The sequence below is a fragment of the Pararge aegeria genome, chromosome Z (genome assembly GCF_905163445.1).
Source record: "Pararge aegeria chromosome Z, ilParAegt1.1, whole genome shotgun sequence".
Classification (NCBI taxonomy): domain Eukaryota; kingdom Metazoa; phylum Arthropoda; class Insecta; order Lepidoptera; family Nymphalidae; genus Pararge; species Pararge aegeria.
In genome coordinates, this window is record NC_053208.1 from 9,374,187 (window position 1) to 9,393,073 (window position 18,887).

Consider the following 18,887-nt stretch of genomic DNA (forward strand, 5'->3'; position numbering starts at 1 on the left):
TTCTGTTGCTTTATCTATGCGCATTTTTTTGTGTGGTCTCATGTCTGCGCCATTTTATTTAGTCTGTGTTGGTTACAAAAAAAAAAGAAGCGCTTATTTATGTGAAAATTAAAACTGATAATCATTTTGAAATAAATATGTGCTTATTTACTTTTATCCATTGAGTGGATTAATAATTCTTTCGGCTAGCTTAATAATTAGAGCATTGGTAAGTAAAGCCGTGTTATATTACAGTTCTATGTTCGCAACTTTCACTGAAAGGTACTTGAGTACGAGATGGACATAAAAAAGATTTTTCATTACTTTGGGCAAATGTATTTGTTTATTGTATTATGTATGTATCAAAATTCTTTTCTCTCATGAGAATTCACACTAATTGAACTGCTAAGAAATTTTATTATTCTTAGTATTACATGGAGGCACTATAAATCTCAATCTTAATTCGAAAGAGATATGACGACTGACGATTAAAGTTGTCTTTTTTAATTGAAATTTTATCGATTCTTTGCTAATATCATCTATATACTCTTAAAGTTAAACGTTATTGCATAGGTTGTTATTATAATCGTTTCTACATCTTCTGTTTTTACTTTTATCAATTATAATAGATCAATAATTTCAACACCTTGTTATACACGTCCAACCATGAATTTGTTGGTTTTTATATTGTATTTCACTAAAGCTGTTCTATTTTTTTGTTTTTATTTTTATATCTTATTAAATTTTTTCATTTTAGTTTTCTGCATTGTTCTTTTAAACATTTTTAGTGAGTAGGTAGCTGACTAGAACTTTGCCATAATATTTTAATTGGCTATTTATTTTAAGTCACAGTCTAGTGTTTCTTCATTCAAATAAATAACAACCTAATAATGTGATGATAATGCAATAATTGCCAACTTTATATGGAACACTGGTCTAAGAAGAAGCCCACAACAAAATAAGCTGGGTGTTTTTTTGCTATCTCCATATCCCATTTTCACTCAAAACTATTAAAAGAACAACAAACTTAGAGCAATAATCCATAAAGAAACTTTTCTATCTTTTTGTTCCTACTGTCACAAATGTGAAGATTTCTGTTTGAAAGAAGGACTAAAACAAACTCAGTCCTTTTTATGGTATTAGTAATTCTATAAAGTATTAAGTGGATTACACAAACACCTAACAATAATCATCAAAATCCTATTTTAGTATAGGGTGATTATAACATTATTGTGATGGAAAGCATTTATGAGTGGCAACATGCTTGCTCAGAGAATGCCAATTTCCCATCACCTTGAAGGTACTCAAGCTGTATATGGCAGGAAACTCATGTGATAAATGTTGATTTGCAACATGTCATATTGTGGCAATATAGCTGGAGGTCTTAGAGCATTTAGTGCTGAGGCTGTGGGGAGGACTGGGCTTGGTGGGATCATTAAAAAATTTATGAAATAGTACACAGCATTTATCAAAATAGCACACATCTCTAGATTTCTAGCTAGTAAATGTAATAAACTGTTAATATAATATTCAAAATATATTATATGTTTTTTATTCTTAGTACTACACATGGAATAGTATCTGAAACGCAGAAGCCATCAGGGCTTCAGAAAAGCGTACTGTTTGGGGCGCTGTTTGAATGGCTATGTATTACTACGCAAGTAAATTAAATGAAGCCTCCTGCAGTGGATGCAATGTAAAGGTAAGAATACAGAACACACAACAAAAAAGATATTGGTTTTGTATATAAAATGTTTGTCTTCATTATATCTATTGATTGATGCCCATTGCTGCACATAGGCACTGCACCTTGTCTGTGGGGTCAATCAACACTGTTTATATCAGTTCTGGTAGGCTTCCCTTGCGATTCTAGCGTCTATCGGTTTGTTGAGCTATCTGATGAATTGGTTATTCTAAGGTTTTCCAAATTTCTTTCATGTAAAAGTACTCAGAGCACAACATTTATTGCCCGCTAAGTGAATTTCACAATTCTTATGAGGCCCATAGTAAACAAACATGTATTTTAGCTATAAGTCTTCTGTACTATATGATAATGCAAAAATTCTTTATTCAAGGAGGCCTTCTTTACAGTCTCTTTGGATTTTGTTTCTCTTTGTTGTGATTATTATTATTGATAACGTCTGAAACCTATCTAACAAATAATACAAAATATCCTGAAAGAAGGCCATTTCTACTGAGAAGATGCTAACAGAAACTCTACAGTTGCTTTTTAAATGTTTGTTTTTCAATTCAACAGCATTATCTAGTGTGTACAGAAAACTGATTATGTGAATATTATAAACAACTAGTAGTAGTAGCAGAGTGCTACTCTGCTACTCAAAGTAAGAAAAACAAGATGATCTGGGAGGGTTATAGCAGTTTATTAATCAATACTAGTATTTAGTGTCATTTGCTTTAATTAACCCAGAGTGTTGGGCAAACAACACATTTCTCAAAGCTGTTAAATATATAGAATCGAATTTCCTTCAATAGTACTATGCGGATATGATAATTTGTGCCAAGTGGAAATTTCTATTCTGCATAAAAACAGTGTAGCTAAATTATGTTAATATGAAGGTACGTTGATTCTAAACATTTTACCTAAATTATGTTTGATAGTTATGCTAGAAGTTATTTCTTGTTGTGTTTGCTGGTCTAAATTCTGGATTCAAGAATTACTTTGTATGTTGAGTCATATGAGTGTGCCTGTTGAAGTACTGCATAGTTCAGTATGGAATGGTAAATTTTTGTTATGTTAATTGTAAGGTTATCACAGGCATCTTACATTATCATTCATAGCTTGCAATCTATTGTGCTGAATCAGATATTGGTTGAATAGGTATGTCATCTCAGATGTTTGTGATGTTTTTGTAGATTGCATTTCATTCTTTGTAGTCTGTCATAGCAAATACCACAAATAATCTAGCTAATCTTTTGGTGTAGTATTTCTATGGAGTAATAAATATGTATAAAATATTGTTTAGTCTCTATTTCCTGTTGCTTTGAAAGGTAGGCATTATTATTGAATGTAGTTCAGGATTTGTTTGGATTAAGTGAATCACTCACTACCGCAATAAGGCATTTTTTTAGTGCTTAGAAAGGTATTTTTACAATTTTACATTAGGTTCAGATGTCACTAGCATAGCAGACCACATTGGATGCGACAAAGATTGTCGATACCGATATATGATTTATTTATTTATTTATTTATTTATTTATTCCCATCTTACATTTTTGTCATTACAGGAAAAAGTTATCCTAATACGACAATGCAGCATGTTATGTAAATTTTAATAATATATATAACTATAGTGTATATGATAAAATCCAAAATGATGTATGATCGATGCGGTTAATTGATACTGTTGAGTAACTACTGAAAAAGACAAGATAGTAAAAAAACCAAACATAGTTAAAAAACATATCTAAAGAAACTTTTGTGAAGTGTGTAGGTATATAATTCTTATATAGGAAAACACTTAAATTGCTTAATATACTTTAGCAACATGGCTGCAACTGATGCGTACCTGCATGATGCATAAAAAAGTACTTTTAAATAGGTTGATTAATCTGAGTATTTCGATGCGCCAACACAAACTAGATTAAAAAATTGTATAACTTGTAATAACTCTTTGAGACAGGGTTAAAAAAAATGCGTTTTGTGCGTTTATTGCGGTGCTCACGGTGCGGCAGTCTGCGATTAACCTAAAACGATATTTTCAACGAAGGCAGTTTTATTTTTATGCATTTTACTGGGTGAAGTCATTCGAACTGATCGTTTAGCGTGCGTATACTTATATTAATAAGGCATATTCGCGTTGTGTAGATTTAGTTTATCTAGGGCAGATGAAGGCAGGGAAGGAAAAGGCGCACATGTCAATAATCCCAACGGCATGCCACTGAGCCAATATTTAGAACCAAATGAGGTATGATTAAATCGAGCTTAATCCGCTTTTCTTCTTATCTATTCCTAGCCCTACATTGACGTTTAATTAGAAGGGAAAGGAGATTAAAGTTACTTAATGAGAATAAATAAAGTGGTCTCTAATTATTGACCAAATGGTTATAATGATCGAAGTTCTGAACACCAAATTGCATAATAATTTACTTTCTATTCCAGAAGAAATAATAGTACTTCTGTATTAGTAGTTCTACACTTAAACAGTGCTTACCTTATTTATTTTATTTAATGATATAATATAATATGATCTACATAATTTAACCCTACCCTGATGAATACTCTATGCCTACTCTGGTGCAGTGCTAACCGCTGTGGTTTATACCAGGTTAGTTCCCGATTCGATTCCCTGTAGGGAAAATTTTATTTATTAACATAATTTTAAATTTCCTTATTTCGTCCGGTCTGGTCGGACGTCGGTCGTGGCTAGTTACCACCCCACTGATACTGACGTTCCGTTTAGATTTTTAGAGTGCCAAGTGTGAGATTTTCTACCTACGTTTACTATTTTGCGCGAAGGTGCCCCTTCAAGTTACAATACTAGGAAACTGTACTGTCACTAAATTGCGCACGTGATACCATATAAATCGTGGTTAACTTACACGCGATCGAATAAATAAAGGTAGGCAGAAAACCTTAAACTTGGCACTCAGATCAGACTACAGTCATGGGTTTACTTATGGTATAATAAAAAAACTTTTCATAATTATTTACATGATTTTTTTGTACAGCTGCCGCCGCCACCAGCTGAGCCCGCTCCTTCGCCGCCCGAGCATTCATCTATACCGACCGATCCAGAATTACTTCACGGAACTGGTCTTTCATATTACGATGTAAGTATTTCACTTTTGAATGTTAATAATAGCAATAATCCCCCGGCCGTGACTCCCCTGTCTAGGTATAATCCTACGCCCTTTACATATTACGTAGTTTATATATAATAAGTAAGTAAATTAACAGTTTCGCAAATATCTGCCTCGTTAGTCTCCGGTTAGTTCCTAAAAAATAATTGGATATTGTTTTTTGCTGAAAAGAAATTCTCAGACAGACAGAATGTTAGTCAAATGATAAAAGTCTTAACATTTTTAAAAGTTATTAAAACTGATTTTTACCAAAAGACTTTACTTTTGGTACAAAAGAAATAGGTGTTTCTCCGCTTGTGAGTATGTATATATATATATATATATTTATATATAATATAATTTATATATAATTTTGTGTCAGACGCTTAATTTTGGTATTCTTATTTTTATATTAGAGATTTACGAATATCAGGTCAGATACCGCGATAATTATAAAATAAAATAAGTTATTTTATGTTAGTTAAATTAGATTTTAAGTACTAATTATTGATTATAGACTGTAAAAACCTATGATATCCTAGTAATGGTTTATAACGGTTATAACACTTCCTCTGCGTTTGATTTTGTTTTTTGATTTAGCATTAAATTTAGTTGTAGATCTAAAAAAATGAAAGTATTCAGTATCGCTAAGCCTCAAATGGGGGGTTTGCTGCTGTCCGCTGAGGAGTTCTGTCCTCTATCTCCAACCACAGTTTGGGCAAAATTAAACACATATTATAACCTCTATAGTAAAAAAATAATTATTTATATCGATTATAATTTGTCTGAGTTATGGTGTACAATCGTCAAACACTCATCCCCTTTCGAAAAGGAACCGAGCTTAATGTCGGGATAAAATGTATCCTATATTACTTCTAACACTTCCAAGATTATGTGTACAAAGTTTCATGAGAACCGGTTAAGGAGTTTTTGCTTGAAAGCGTAACAAACCAACTTACATTGACATTTATAATATTATTAGGGATAACGCACTTCTGTTATATACAGCTTTCATTTCCAACGTAATTAACATAAATTTACTAGCCTTTACGCGTGGTTTTGTCTTTGATCGAGTGGATTCATCAATAATCAATTTAAAAAAAATTACTTACCCATGTCACTACCCGATGGAACCATGGAACTATATCCTAGTGAAAATCACGTCGATTTGTTATTCCGTTGCTACTTGCTATGTGAAAGAAGAAACTAAACTCGCCTCGCGTTGATCTATATAAATTAAAATAACAGTCCGTTGGTTCATTACTTAAGAAAGTTTTGATGTTATTGGCTTATTTTGTTTTAATATTTTCGTTTTAGACTTAATTTTACTGGAGAAAGTCGCACTGGCAATATAAAATAAAAACTATCTAGTTATTACATATTATACTGCTACGTGTACTCAGTGGCGTGCATAGAGGGTATGCAGATCATATAAAATGAATAAAATCTCCAGTAAGAGTTATAAAATGCCTCCCCTAAGTATTCATAGGCTAGTACTGGAGATTTTCTTCATTTTATATCATCTATCCACGCTATATGATTGAATTTTTGTATTGCGTTTATAACAATAAAAATAAATATTAATTTTGTAATAAAACAGTCATTAACCGACTTACAAAAACGATTGGTTATCCATTTGGTTGTATTTTTTATTTTATTTGTGGAACAAATATGTAATGCTTTATCTTTTCATTATGCAATATCTGCAATAACTTACAGGAAACAATTTCGATTTTTCACATCTGCCAGGCGTCCCGTGACGGCTCACACGTTTTATTTATTTGCAGAACGATGCCTACTATTCGCTTGTAAGGGGAAACAATTTCATGTCGGAGAATAGCTGCAAACACATGGTAATGAATGGTGGCATAAATTTCGTCTCTTCCCAATCAGTAGACCCTCCCCAGGTATGTTTATGTTTATTATACGTAGTTATATAAAGAGGAGCCAACCCACATTAAGCAGGTTTTGTAACGTTGGTGGCATGGCGTCGGAATAGTTTTGCTATTTTTTTCACGTAACCTGTAAAAAGCATTTCTCAAATGTCAGAGCGTTAAAAACACATGTGAAATTTATTTGGAAGTGCCCCATAACTACCTCAATGTCGATTCGTTCCTTTTCTTTTAACTACATCCAGTTATTTTTACTTATTCATCTATTCTATTAAATAAAGCTGATATTTTGGTACTTATTATACCAAACTGAATTGATGTCTAAAATTGCGCTGTCCTTTTCTACTGGGAACATTGTGAAGAGGATACCAATGCTTTTAGACCTGTCAATTAAGTTTTATGTTCAACAGAATTTTATTTTCAATTCAGAACGCGAACGAACTACCTTATCTTATGATATAAGATATAAGCTTTTTGCGTTGCACACTAACAGATGCTTGTTACTTGTTTTCTAGCTAACCGCTGTGTTGGCGCCCAATGTGAAGGCAGGTGATCCCTACGACAAACCCGACCTTGAGTACAAGGACGGGCACATAATAACCGCTACTTTCGACGCGCTGGTCGAAGTGCTACGGCCTGGCGCCAGCAAGCCCTATGTGTTCACGTTCCTACTATGCTCACGTTTATTCGTCAAACCGCACGAGCTGCTGGCCAAGCTCTGCAAGAGATACTTCAAGAATTACGAAAAAGTTGTAAGTATTTCTTTTATTGATGACGACCAGTGGCGTGCATAGCATATTCTGTGCATATGTTATAAAATCAAGAAAATCTCCAGTACGAGTTATAAATACTAAAGGGTAGGCTTTTAATAAATCTTACAATGCCTATCCTTAAGTTTTTTATAACTCGTACTGATGATTTTATTCATTTTATATCATCTGCATACCCTGTGCATACCCTCTATGCACGCCACTGATGACGACCGATAGGCGCAGTTTGCAGCGACCCTGCTTTCTGAGTCCAAGGCCGTGGATTCCCACTACTGGAAAATGTTTGTGTGATGAGCATAAATGTTTTTCAGTGTCTGGGTGTTTATATGTATATTCTAAGTATTTATGTATATTATTCATAAAAATATTCATCAGTCGTCTTAGTACCCATAACACAAGCTACGCTTACTTTGAGGCTAGATGGCGATGTGTGTATTGTCGTAGTATATTTTTTTATTTTTTTTATTACCTGTTGTGATAGCACAGGCAGCAGACAAAAATCCTATCCCCCGATTATATCCCTTGACAGGGGATATAAATAACTTGTCCGCCTGCAATAATAAAGTACTGGAAAATAGAATAGGCGAAGTTTACCCCCTTTTATTATTACACATACATTATTTTGATATTATTTCCATGTATGCGCCAATGCTCTGAGAGTTGATAAAGATAAAGTTTACTATTGCCCGTTAGGTATAGGACTATTAATGTTAGAGTGCTGGGTGCACACTATGTGGTCTTTTGAGAAAGTGGGATTTTGAGTTTAGACCTTCCATTCCAATGCGAGTTGGCGGGCTATGAAGACTATTATCACATCGAATTGATAATAATCAGAACCGTTGGCTTGTTTGCTATTTGAGACTCGGGGATGGATAATGTTATTTTTTTTTTTAGGAGAATTTAATTTTTTTTTACTAAATAGAACACCTAATAATTATAACATATTCGGTTATCGAATTTATTATCTCGTGATTTACGTAGTTAGTTTTTCCGGCTAACCGACCATCAAAAAGAGTAAATAATAGACTTCTTTAAGGATTATGTTCCCCATATACAAATAAAATAATACTGGAAAATAACGCGACTTAGTTAGTTGTTATAGGCTGAGCCTTTTAATCTTTAAAGAGTATATTATAAGGTGTAGAATGCCCTCCCATCTTCCGTCTTCCAGATACTTATAATCTGAGTATCTTCAAATCAATAGTACAGGCATATAGGCATCTTCTAGGCAAGCGCGCCCCATCTTAGGCTGTATCATCACTTACCATCATGTGTGATTGCCGTCAAGCGGTATACTTAAGAAACAATAATAATAATAATAACAAATGTTTGGACCAGGGCAAGACGGAAATGAAGGAACTTATGGACAGAGAAGTTACCGACATGATAGCGCTGGTCCGGGTGTTGACACAATGGACTTCTATGTTTCCATATGACTTCCGCGATGAAAGGATCATGGCGCTCGTCAGGAACATCACTCAAAGGTTAGTATTTCTATGCACCTTCGAAAATATATCATCTGTATGTCGAAGTGACCAGTTCTACCGTAGGAATGTTTGGAAAGTGTTCATTATAAATAAATTATTTTCGAATGTTCATCACCATCATCAAATCAAACCATTATCGGCTCACTACAGGGCAAGGTTCTCCTCCCACAATGAGAAGAGGTTAAGGCCGTAATCACACGCCTTTGAGAACTTTATGGAGAGGCGTTCAGGTTGCCTCACGATGTTTTCCTTCACCGTTGAAGCAAGTGATATTTTTATTGCTTAAAACGTACATAACTTAGAAAAGTTAAAGGTGCGTGCCGGGATTAGAAATCGTCCCTCCGAAAGTGAATCGAAGTCCTACCAACGAGGCTATCACCGCTTCTTATTATTCTTTGAATATTATAAAGTGCTAATTTTGGTTTTGTTATTTTAATTTAAAAAGATATCTGCCTAAATCAATCAAAACTATGACGCTTATTATTAGAAACAGTAATTATTATGACGGACGTGCGTTTACAATATTTTTATTGTTACTTATTAGTATTATTTTGTTATTTAAATTTTCTTTTTATATTTTAACTAGCTTTTGCCCGCAACTTCGTCTGCGTTTGATTTTGTTTCTTGATGTGGCATTCAATTTGTAGTTCTAAAAAAATATAAGTATTTAGTATCGCTGAGCCTTAAATGAGGAGTTCTGTCCTCTATCTCCAACCACATTCAGATCTACACAAAGTTTGGGAAAAATTAAACACATATTATAACCTCTATAGTACAAAAATAATTATTTAAATAGGCTATAATCGGCGGAGTTATGGTGTAAAATCGTCAAACACTTTCATCCCCTCTCCCAAAGGAACCGAGTATAATGTCGGGATAAAAAGTATCCTATATTACTTCTAACACTTCCAAGAATATGTGTACAAAGTTTCATGAGGATCGGTTTAGTAGTTTTTGCGTGAAAGCGTAACAAACAAACGTACATTGACATTTATAATATTAGTAGGGATAGGGAAGTAGGGACATGGATAACTGGGTTTATACCTTTAAATAAAGATTTATTATTATTATTATTAAACTAAACTTAACGAGCGACTAGGATGCAATTTCAATGACCGATTAAGACTACGGTCCTAAATCTCTAGAGATTCTCTAAAAAATGCAGCAGATATTACTGTGCACAAGTGTTTGCCCTCTATTTTCTCATTCTAATAGTCCGATGGCTTTCTTTCCTCCATCTAACAAAGACGCTGGAGGCTGAAGGCAAGCGGCCCAGGAGCGTGTATTGTGGAACTCCTTACACCTACCTCCTTAGACCTATGTCCAGCAGTGGACGTCGATTGGTTGACTTGATGGATGATGATGATGAATAGTCCGATGGGAAGGCAACTCTGACACGACCGGAAAGAGAAACTCCGGTCTGGTACTGAGAATTTCTATATACTAAGTATATTCCCAGCAAGACTGTTTGTAAAGCTACTTGACAATCTTGTTTATTCGACAGATGTGCAGCGGAACACATGGCACCAATCAGAACTGAAGTGTCAACTATGTTGGAAAAGTTGCTCGACAAATTGACGGCTCTCGAACAATACGAGGAAACTTTAGTAGCCATACCACAAGTCAATCACGTCGATCAACTTCCATTGGTAAGTTTTATAACCCATTCATTGCGTTTATAGAATCTAAATGAATTAATGTACCTACTTTATTTGAAACAAAGCAAAAATACAATTACAGTAAGATACATGAAAACATTAAATTTGTTATTTGACATGACAAGTTTTTTTTTAATATTTATTTTTTATTCCACTACAAGTTAGCCCTTGACTGCAATCTCACCTGGGATGAGTAAGTGATGATGCAGTCTAAGATGGTAGTGGGCTAACCTGTTAGGGAGTGTCGTAGTCATACCCCAAGTGTCGTGCCCTGGATTTCTTACCAGGGTATGCATAAGGCAGGAAAATGGCAAAAATCTTCCTCCCATACGAGTTATATATCAATTTTAGGGTAAGCAGTGCTTTTCCGCATGTATGAAGTGCACGCCACTGCATACCCCTAATCAGTTTTCACGCGACATCGCACCGAAGCACTAAATCGCTTTGCAGCACGTCTTTGTCGATAGGGTGGTAACTATCCACGAACATTGCCATCCCACCAGGCCAAAAAAAAAAAAAATTAAGATAGTTACTGTTTTTCTCAAATATTGTTATGCATTATATGCATACATTTTATTTATTTACAAATACAACTTAGTTTTGCACTCCGATTTTGATATTAAAGATTTTTTAACTTTATCTTTAAATTTAAATTTAATTTTATAAAAGATAGAAACAAGACTTTTATTTGAATATTTTATCTTGGTTTAGAATAATTTTAGTTGAAAGTGTTCACAAAAGCTGTCGGACGCCTCGAGACATGTCCACTTCTCAAAATTTGGTTGGTTATATAAACTTGTACCCTTCGATTTATTTTATATTACCACGCTGCTGATATTGTTACAATAAGACATGAATAGTGTAACAATTAATAATCAGCAGCATTACGCATAATAAAAACCATATTCCATATAATCTGTTTCTTTTTATCCGTGATTAGTAGATAAATGTAACTGAGGTATAGAAAAGGCCCTAATATATACCCCTGAGGGACAACATTTTCACAACGTACCCATTAAAGGGCTTACTTTCACCTGTTCAACTCTATAGTGCTGTTATCATACCCACGCCCACAGAATTAAGAACATACAGAATTTCAGAATCCAGCCATTATTGCATGCAGCGTTCTTGTGTCCAAAAACAGTGAAAACACCCCGCGCACATCTCACTTCACACCCGCGGAATCATCATGCTTAAGTACCTAAAAATATATTGATAAAATGCGGTACTAATCTAATGTCCAGGTAACAATTTTTATCCGGAAAAGAATAACATAAAATACAGAACATACAAATAGAACTTGTTGTGTTAACGTATACATTAATATTATCCTTCTTCGTCGTCTTTCTTACTTGACCGTAGTTTTGTGTAAACGAAAGCATTTATTATGTTGAACGTAATTGTTACAGGGGGATATCATCACCCTTGGCTTGACACCAGTGGAACTTGCAAACCAACTCACAAACGTAGAACTGCACAGGCTTTCATACGTTGGCCCAGAGGAGTTCGTCCAGACTTTTGCGCCGTCTCAACCGGCTCAGTCGACTTCAACGAAAAACATCAACATCCATCACGCGGAAGCGAAAAGTACGAAGAATCTAGAAGCCTACACTGATTGGTTCAACCGACTGAGTTATCTCGTTGCAACAGACATCTTGAAGGTACTTTCGATTATGACAGATTTCCATTTGAAATTTCGTTTTAATAATGGCACATTCACTAACCCGCACTGGGCCAGCGAGTAGGATTAAGAACCGAAGATTAACCTTCTCAAAACTAAAAATTGTGTATGCAGGAATTTAAAACCCATTTAACAGCAATGAAAAAATGTCCGCGACGGCATATGTCTAACCTTTCATGTTGATTCGCTATAAACTTTTTATAGTAATCGAATTTGTCCTAAAATAATGCATTATTTGCGAAGTCGTTTTAAGCATATTATTAAGTAAGCATGTTACTAATCATTTCCCAAATAAATACGTTAATAATCATAATTAAAAAAAAAAACCGTAACGAAGCGTACGACGTGGCGGGCGGTTTACAGATACACGGTGACTTTTTTCGTAGTTCATTTGTGCAATATCTATAGACTATTCTTTGGTAAATTAACCAAATAATTAAGTAGTTTGGTGATTAAGAAGTATCGCGCGCTATATCGTTTGTAGCGCGTGGTGCGGTGGCAGTATAAATTCAATTGACTGCAGTTGTTTCATGCAGCAGATAGTATTTGAAGAGGTTCTCAATATGATCTACTGCTTCTATATTTCCAAATGAAGAAATTATCGTTTCAATTTTTACCGCTGGTGCATTTAACGTCAATTATTTTGAATATGGCTTTGCGTAACTATATATCTGAGCGAAGCAAATACGCGATTTAACCAGCAAAGCATACCCGTTGCGAATTAGTATTGCTTGTACGGATAATAGAATGTAGCCTAAGGGTGATCTTCGGCAAAGAAGCGTGTGCGAGTTTCTGGCTGGCTTCTTCTCGTTAAAATCAGCCTCTCGGATCAAAAATGTGGCTGCTTATATTAGGCCTACTTAAAATTAATGCATTTTTGATGTGTCCAACGTTTAGTATTACCTACCGAATATAACTACGCCGAATATCCGTTGGCCAAAAGCAACGTGGAAGCTGAAATAAAGGCTAACGATAGCCTGCAGCTCGGGACAGATCTGTCTTGAAAAAAGTAGTATCGGTCTTTTGCACTACAAGCTGGGCAGTAAGCCTTGTAGGACAATGAAGGACATAAATAAGAAGTAGAAGATCCAATATAATTGGGTAAAAAAATAAAATTGCAGGCAGTCAAAAGCAAGTACCGTGCGCGGGTGATGGAGCAGTGGGTGATGACAGCCCGAGAGTGCTTTAACTTGGGGAACTTCAACTCGCTAATGGCCATCGTAGGTGCCCTTAATATGGCACCGATCGCACGTCTTAAGAAAACGGTAAGTAAGGTGTAAAAGCAATCCGGGGAAGTACTACCTCCATGCGTATTTCTGCCGCTAAGCAGCATTGTGGCGATGCTGTGTTCCGGTCTGAAGGTCGTGGATGGACGTGTCAGGTTGATGGACACAGTTCCTTGCATGCCCTGCGAAGTGTTGTTCTTTTCAGAGGCGAAGGTTTTCCACTCACCATCTACTTGGTCCGTCAATAATAACTATGAATAAAAACCGGTAGGTGGTTCGGTTAACCTTCAGCTGTCCTAATCCCCGCCTTGTTAGCCTGAGTTATCCAAATTTGGGGTTCGATTCCCACAACTGGAAAAAGTTTGTGTGATGAACATAAATATTTTTCAGTGTCTGGTTTATATATTTATGTAAATTATTCATCAAAATATTCATCAGTCATCTTAGTACCCATAACACATGCTACGCTTACTTTGGGCCTAGATGGCGATGTGTGTATTGTCGTCGTATATTAAAATATATATTTAAAAAAAAAATTTTTTTTTCTTCCATTTTTTTGTGTTCAATAAAGTATTTTTGATTCATTTGATTGATTAAAGCTAGCACAGAGCTGTTAACAGTACTATGTACAGAAGTTGCATTATTTTTATAAATTTTACAAAAAATGCAGCACTGTGTTCATTGTTTTTTATTTTTTTATTGCACTACAAGTTAGCCCTTGACTGTAATCTCACCCGGTTGTAAGTGATGATGCGGTTTAAGATGGTAGGGGGCTTAGCTGTTAGGGAGTATGGCAGTTATTCTAAATCGCACCTTAGCACTATGGGGACTAGATCACATTTCTATGTGCTCGAACGTTCGAGTTTTAGGGTTGTCAAGCTATGTTATATAAAATACCAACAAAATTATTAGTCACATAGATTTTATTTCAGATAGTGATATAAATGTTTTGACATCTCTGGAGCTATTTTTGTTAAAATTTTAATGTGACAAATATTCGAAAACATATAATAATTTGAATATGAACGCATTGACAAATGAGCATTAGTAACAAACGGTGGTTTGTCACAAACACTCACCACAGAGCGATACATTTTAGAACAATTTTTACTGTGATTATATAGTTAGATTATATGAAATCTTGATGAAATACAAAATGTCTCATCAATCGAAGAAAAATTCACTTTTTTTGACTAAGCGAACATAAAAATAGATAATTCAATGGATAACTATTTACACTTTAGTATATTTAAAGTTTTTTTATTAAATGGAAGTTTATAGCATAATGTATTATGATTGAAGTAACTAATACTTAGTTTATTTGGTATGGTAAAAACATGATATAGTTCTGTAGCGTATACGAATGTAAAAACTATACTGGTACAAAAAATATTTTAATGAGATTTCAAAAAATTGGCGGGCTTTGGCTAGCTAAACTTGACGTATCAAACCATAATGGCGGCATTTTTGGCATGGTGGTTTGGTACGACAACATGGCGGATTGGCTTTGACAAAATTGTCTATTTATGGTCTATGTAATCTGTGGTCGGTGCACTGGCTGACGTCTCATCCGTTACAGTTCATAAATAATTCCAAGTCATGCGAACTAAAAGCTAAACATGTTTTTTATTTCCAGTGGAGTCGAACTAATGCTGTATGCGGACAACAGTTGAGGCAACTGGAACTTTGCGTAGAACCCAGTTCCAATCACGCTAGGTATGAAATAAAAGTAATATTCTTTACAATAAAAAACCATTTTACTCTCAAGATTGTTGACTTTAGCGGAAAAGGTTTTTTCTTACTTGATGACCTACGTCGAACAGATGTTATGGTAGGTATCGATACTTTTGTATGCTTTGAGAACGTAATGACGTTTGATCCTTTATTATAAAAAGGTATAGGACAATAAATCCAACACTTCAGTTAAATGTTCGTTTAACTTGTCTTTCTTATTTATATTCGTGTTTATTATAATAACTAACAGATACTCACATAAAAAGCAAAATTTACAAAAAACATAAAAGCAATAAATGTAAAATTCCAAATTCTCCTTTCAGTGTACCGACACTATGAAATTGAACATACTACTGTGCTCCTCAGGACGACTTATGCGGATGCCCGCTACTTCGTCTTAGAATTCCTGATTTCTAATAAGCTTCAGAAGGTGCCTGTTGGTGCCTATGCCCTTCTCCAGAAAGAGAGCTACCGGCAACTTTCAAATTTCCCTAAGAGCAGTTTAATAGTTTAAATTAATTAATTTCAATAATTACTGTAACCAGTCTTAGAATAAGAAGAGTTGTCTCCATGCAACAACTGCCATGCACACTGCAAATATTGAATCAATCATCCACTTGTTTATATTTTGACTCATTTATGAACCCCCAACGCAAAAACGACAGGGCGTAATAAGTCTGGCGTCTCTAGAATGTGTCTGTCCGTGGCGGCGAGTCTTCCGAGCGGATAAACCGATTTTGATTTTGTTTTTATTTTGTTTGAAAGGTGCATAAGTCGGGAGTGTCCTTAATCATGTTCGATAAAAATCGGTCCAAGATGGCTGCTGCCACAAAATGGCGGATTGCATATTTTTCACAACTACCTCAATATAGGTATCAAATGAAAGGACTATAGTCGGAAAAATGTAATAGGCCCGTTTTGACATTTGTGCAAGACCATAGAATGTAACTTTGAACGAAACTGAAAGAAACAAAAAATAAAAATCAATTACATACAGTGTTTTAAAAAATACGTAAATTTTTTTGGGACGATAAATAATATGAAAGAATATATCGCGAGTATTCTTTTTGCGCTTACTTCATAGTAGCATGCAATTTATAATTGTTGCGAAACGTTCCGAAAACAGTTACGTTCTCAGTCTTTTTTTTTTTTATACTAGAGCTGTAACCATTTTTTTACTGAATATCGAAATTAAATATTGTGTAGTTATCTTTACTGCAAAGAATGAGCTTGGTTCTCAAAATGGGTTCTAAATAATGAGTCTGAGATGATGTATCTGACCAAGCGGCACATGACTGAAGCGTCCCCGCGCGCACTGCGCAGCTTTTCGTTCCTCATCTTGTAAAGTTGACTGTGCGCTCGTATAAGTTTGATATATATTGTTTACTATTACGTTAACTATGGCTCTTCTATTTTGGACATTAATTTAAACAGTGATTTAACTCGATTTTTGTGTTTGTTGTTATATAGTACTAACTCTGTTTCAACATGTTGAAAAGTGGACGTATAATCAACAGCCAGTCACGCGTATTGGTTGTGAAGTTAAAGGAATACTTTGAACGAACAAACACTTTACAATACATAATAATATCAATCAAGTACTGATACAAACTTGAATTGATTTATCGTGAGTATCGAGTACAGAGTCTTATGGTTCCATAACTAGTTACGTCGCGATGACAAATGTCAAAACGGGCCTATTACATTTTTACGACTATAGTAGAATACTAAACACTATGACAAATTTCAATAACATTGTTATTATTTCGTTTCGGAAGTGTTTTTAATTTGTTAAATTGATTTTGTTTTATAAATTTGTTATTTCAGATATCGTGCAGCTTTGGCAGCCGCTCCTACAGAGACTGCGGTGCCCTTACTTTCAGTCACGTGCAGGGATCTACATTTCGCAAACCAAGCCACACCTACCAAGTTAGTAGTTCCTTTAGCCGTGATAACGATGAAGTGTCTTTCTATCGACGACTTTATCACGTAATATCGACTGTAAACAGACTTTCCAAACAACCATTTTTTTCACTTTTACTTATGTATCTACATATTAATATTCATGTGCAGGATGACGGGGAACCGTGTGAACTTTGAGAAATGCACAATGCTGGCGCGAAACGTGAGCGCACAGCTTGCGTCGCGGCGGCTAATGGGCGACGGGCCGCCCGTGGCGCCGCCTTCGCCGCACATGCATCTGCCTGCCTGGCGCTTCCTGAGCAGCCGGCCCACGCTCTCTGAGCAAGGTAAGCGCGCGCACACACACTCACACTCACACACACACACACACACACACACACACACACACACACACACCCCCACACACACACACACAAACACACACACACACAATCACAAACCCACAACTGAATCCCACACACAAACACACACACACACAAATACGTGCCGTCGATAGATTTATTTATTTGTACCGCTACTATCTAAGGTTGCATTATCACTTGAGATATAATTTTCATGTTTATTTTTATATTTTCGTTTTGCAGCTATGGAGTTGACGTCGTTCGAGAGAGAGCCTCCTGTGGATCAACACGAGAAGGAGCGATTGAAACGTCTGCGCTGTGCCACATAAGGGACCTAGCACTATCCCATAAGAAAAACATAGTTCTTAGTTATATTCTGTCAGAATTTCATTTACGATGTTAATATATAATATTTGAATGTCTATTTCCTTCTGGGTGTTACGATGAAACACTTAATGTGCTACTAGCGGTTCCCCGCTACTTAAGCGATCCAATTTCTAACTACATACCCCGACTCACCGCGACGACTCATACGTCTTTCTCGGGCTATCACATGCAATAAGATTTTTCTTTAAACCGGCTGATATCTCCGCGTTCTGAAACAAACTTCCATCCCCTTTAGGATTAAAATTTTAAACCACCCTTTTTTACGATTATTTACAGGCAATTTACTATTTTATTTGTTAAACTGAATCCCAAATTTTATACATATATTTTAAAAATGAAGAACTTTCATATACCTTTTTACCCCTAATTCTAACCAATCGACATTTAAAAGGTTATAATTACAGACTATAGCCTTTTTTATAAATCGACTTTGCAAATGTAAAGATTTTCCAAATCCGACTGGTAGTACAGAAGATTAGCCCGTTAACACAAACAAACTCTTTAGCTTTATTATTAGTATAGATTAAATATTTGATATGTATCTAGTATTGACGACATTTAACTTTAAAAAGGTTGAAGAAATCCAAACCAGTGAACACACGAGTATGACTCGTCAGTCTATAAATTCCTTTATAAAATATTTTAAATTATTATAAATATAATATTTAAGGGTATTTATGCGATATTTACGCGTTAATTACGGCTTGCCGAGACGGAGGCAGGCATTGTCCTAAATGAATAAAGTATTAAAATATAATCTCAATTCTATTAAATTATAATGTAAAATTATATACAAGATACAGTTTTAAGTTTTGGTAAGGCATGATTTACAGTTTTTATATTTAAAAGTCAGTTTTACACGTTTAGGTATAGTTTGAAACTTATTGCAGTATGGTTCATAACACATCGTCACTTAGCTAACGAGACTAGTATGCGATTTTCTACCTACCGTTCGTGTATTCAATCGCGTGGAAGTTAACTAAGTATGGATTTGTATGGAATTGAAATA

The 18,887-nt window shown here is 35.0% G+C and overlaps 1 protein-coding gene across 1 annotated transcript; it reads left to right on the top strand.

Annotated features, from left to right (window-relative positions):
* Nucleotides 1-116: 116 nt before the first annotated feature.
* On the top strand, nt 117-18,469 carry LOC120636232 (ras-GEF domain-containing family member 1B-like). The gene is made up of 13 exons (XM_039907601.1): nt 117-208; nt 1,541-1,681; nt 4,669-4,770; nt 6,567-6,686; nt 7,187-7,423; nt 8,780-8,925; nt 10,433-10,577; nt 11,996-12,247; nt 13,389-13,532; nt 15,130-15,209; nt 17,055-17,156; nt 17,301-17,476; nt 17,735-18,469. Exons 2-13 carry the CDS (start codon nt 1,619-1,621, stop codon nt 17,818-17,820), a joined length of 1,653 nt encoding a protein of 550 aa, XP_039763535.1. The 5' UTR covers nt 117-208; nt 1,541-1,618; the 3' UTR covers nt 17,821-18,469.
* The last annotated feature ends 418 nt before the right edge of the window (nt 18,470-18,887 follow it).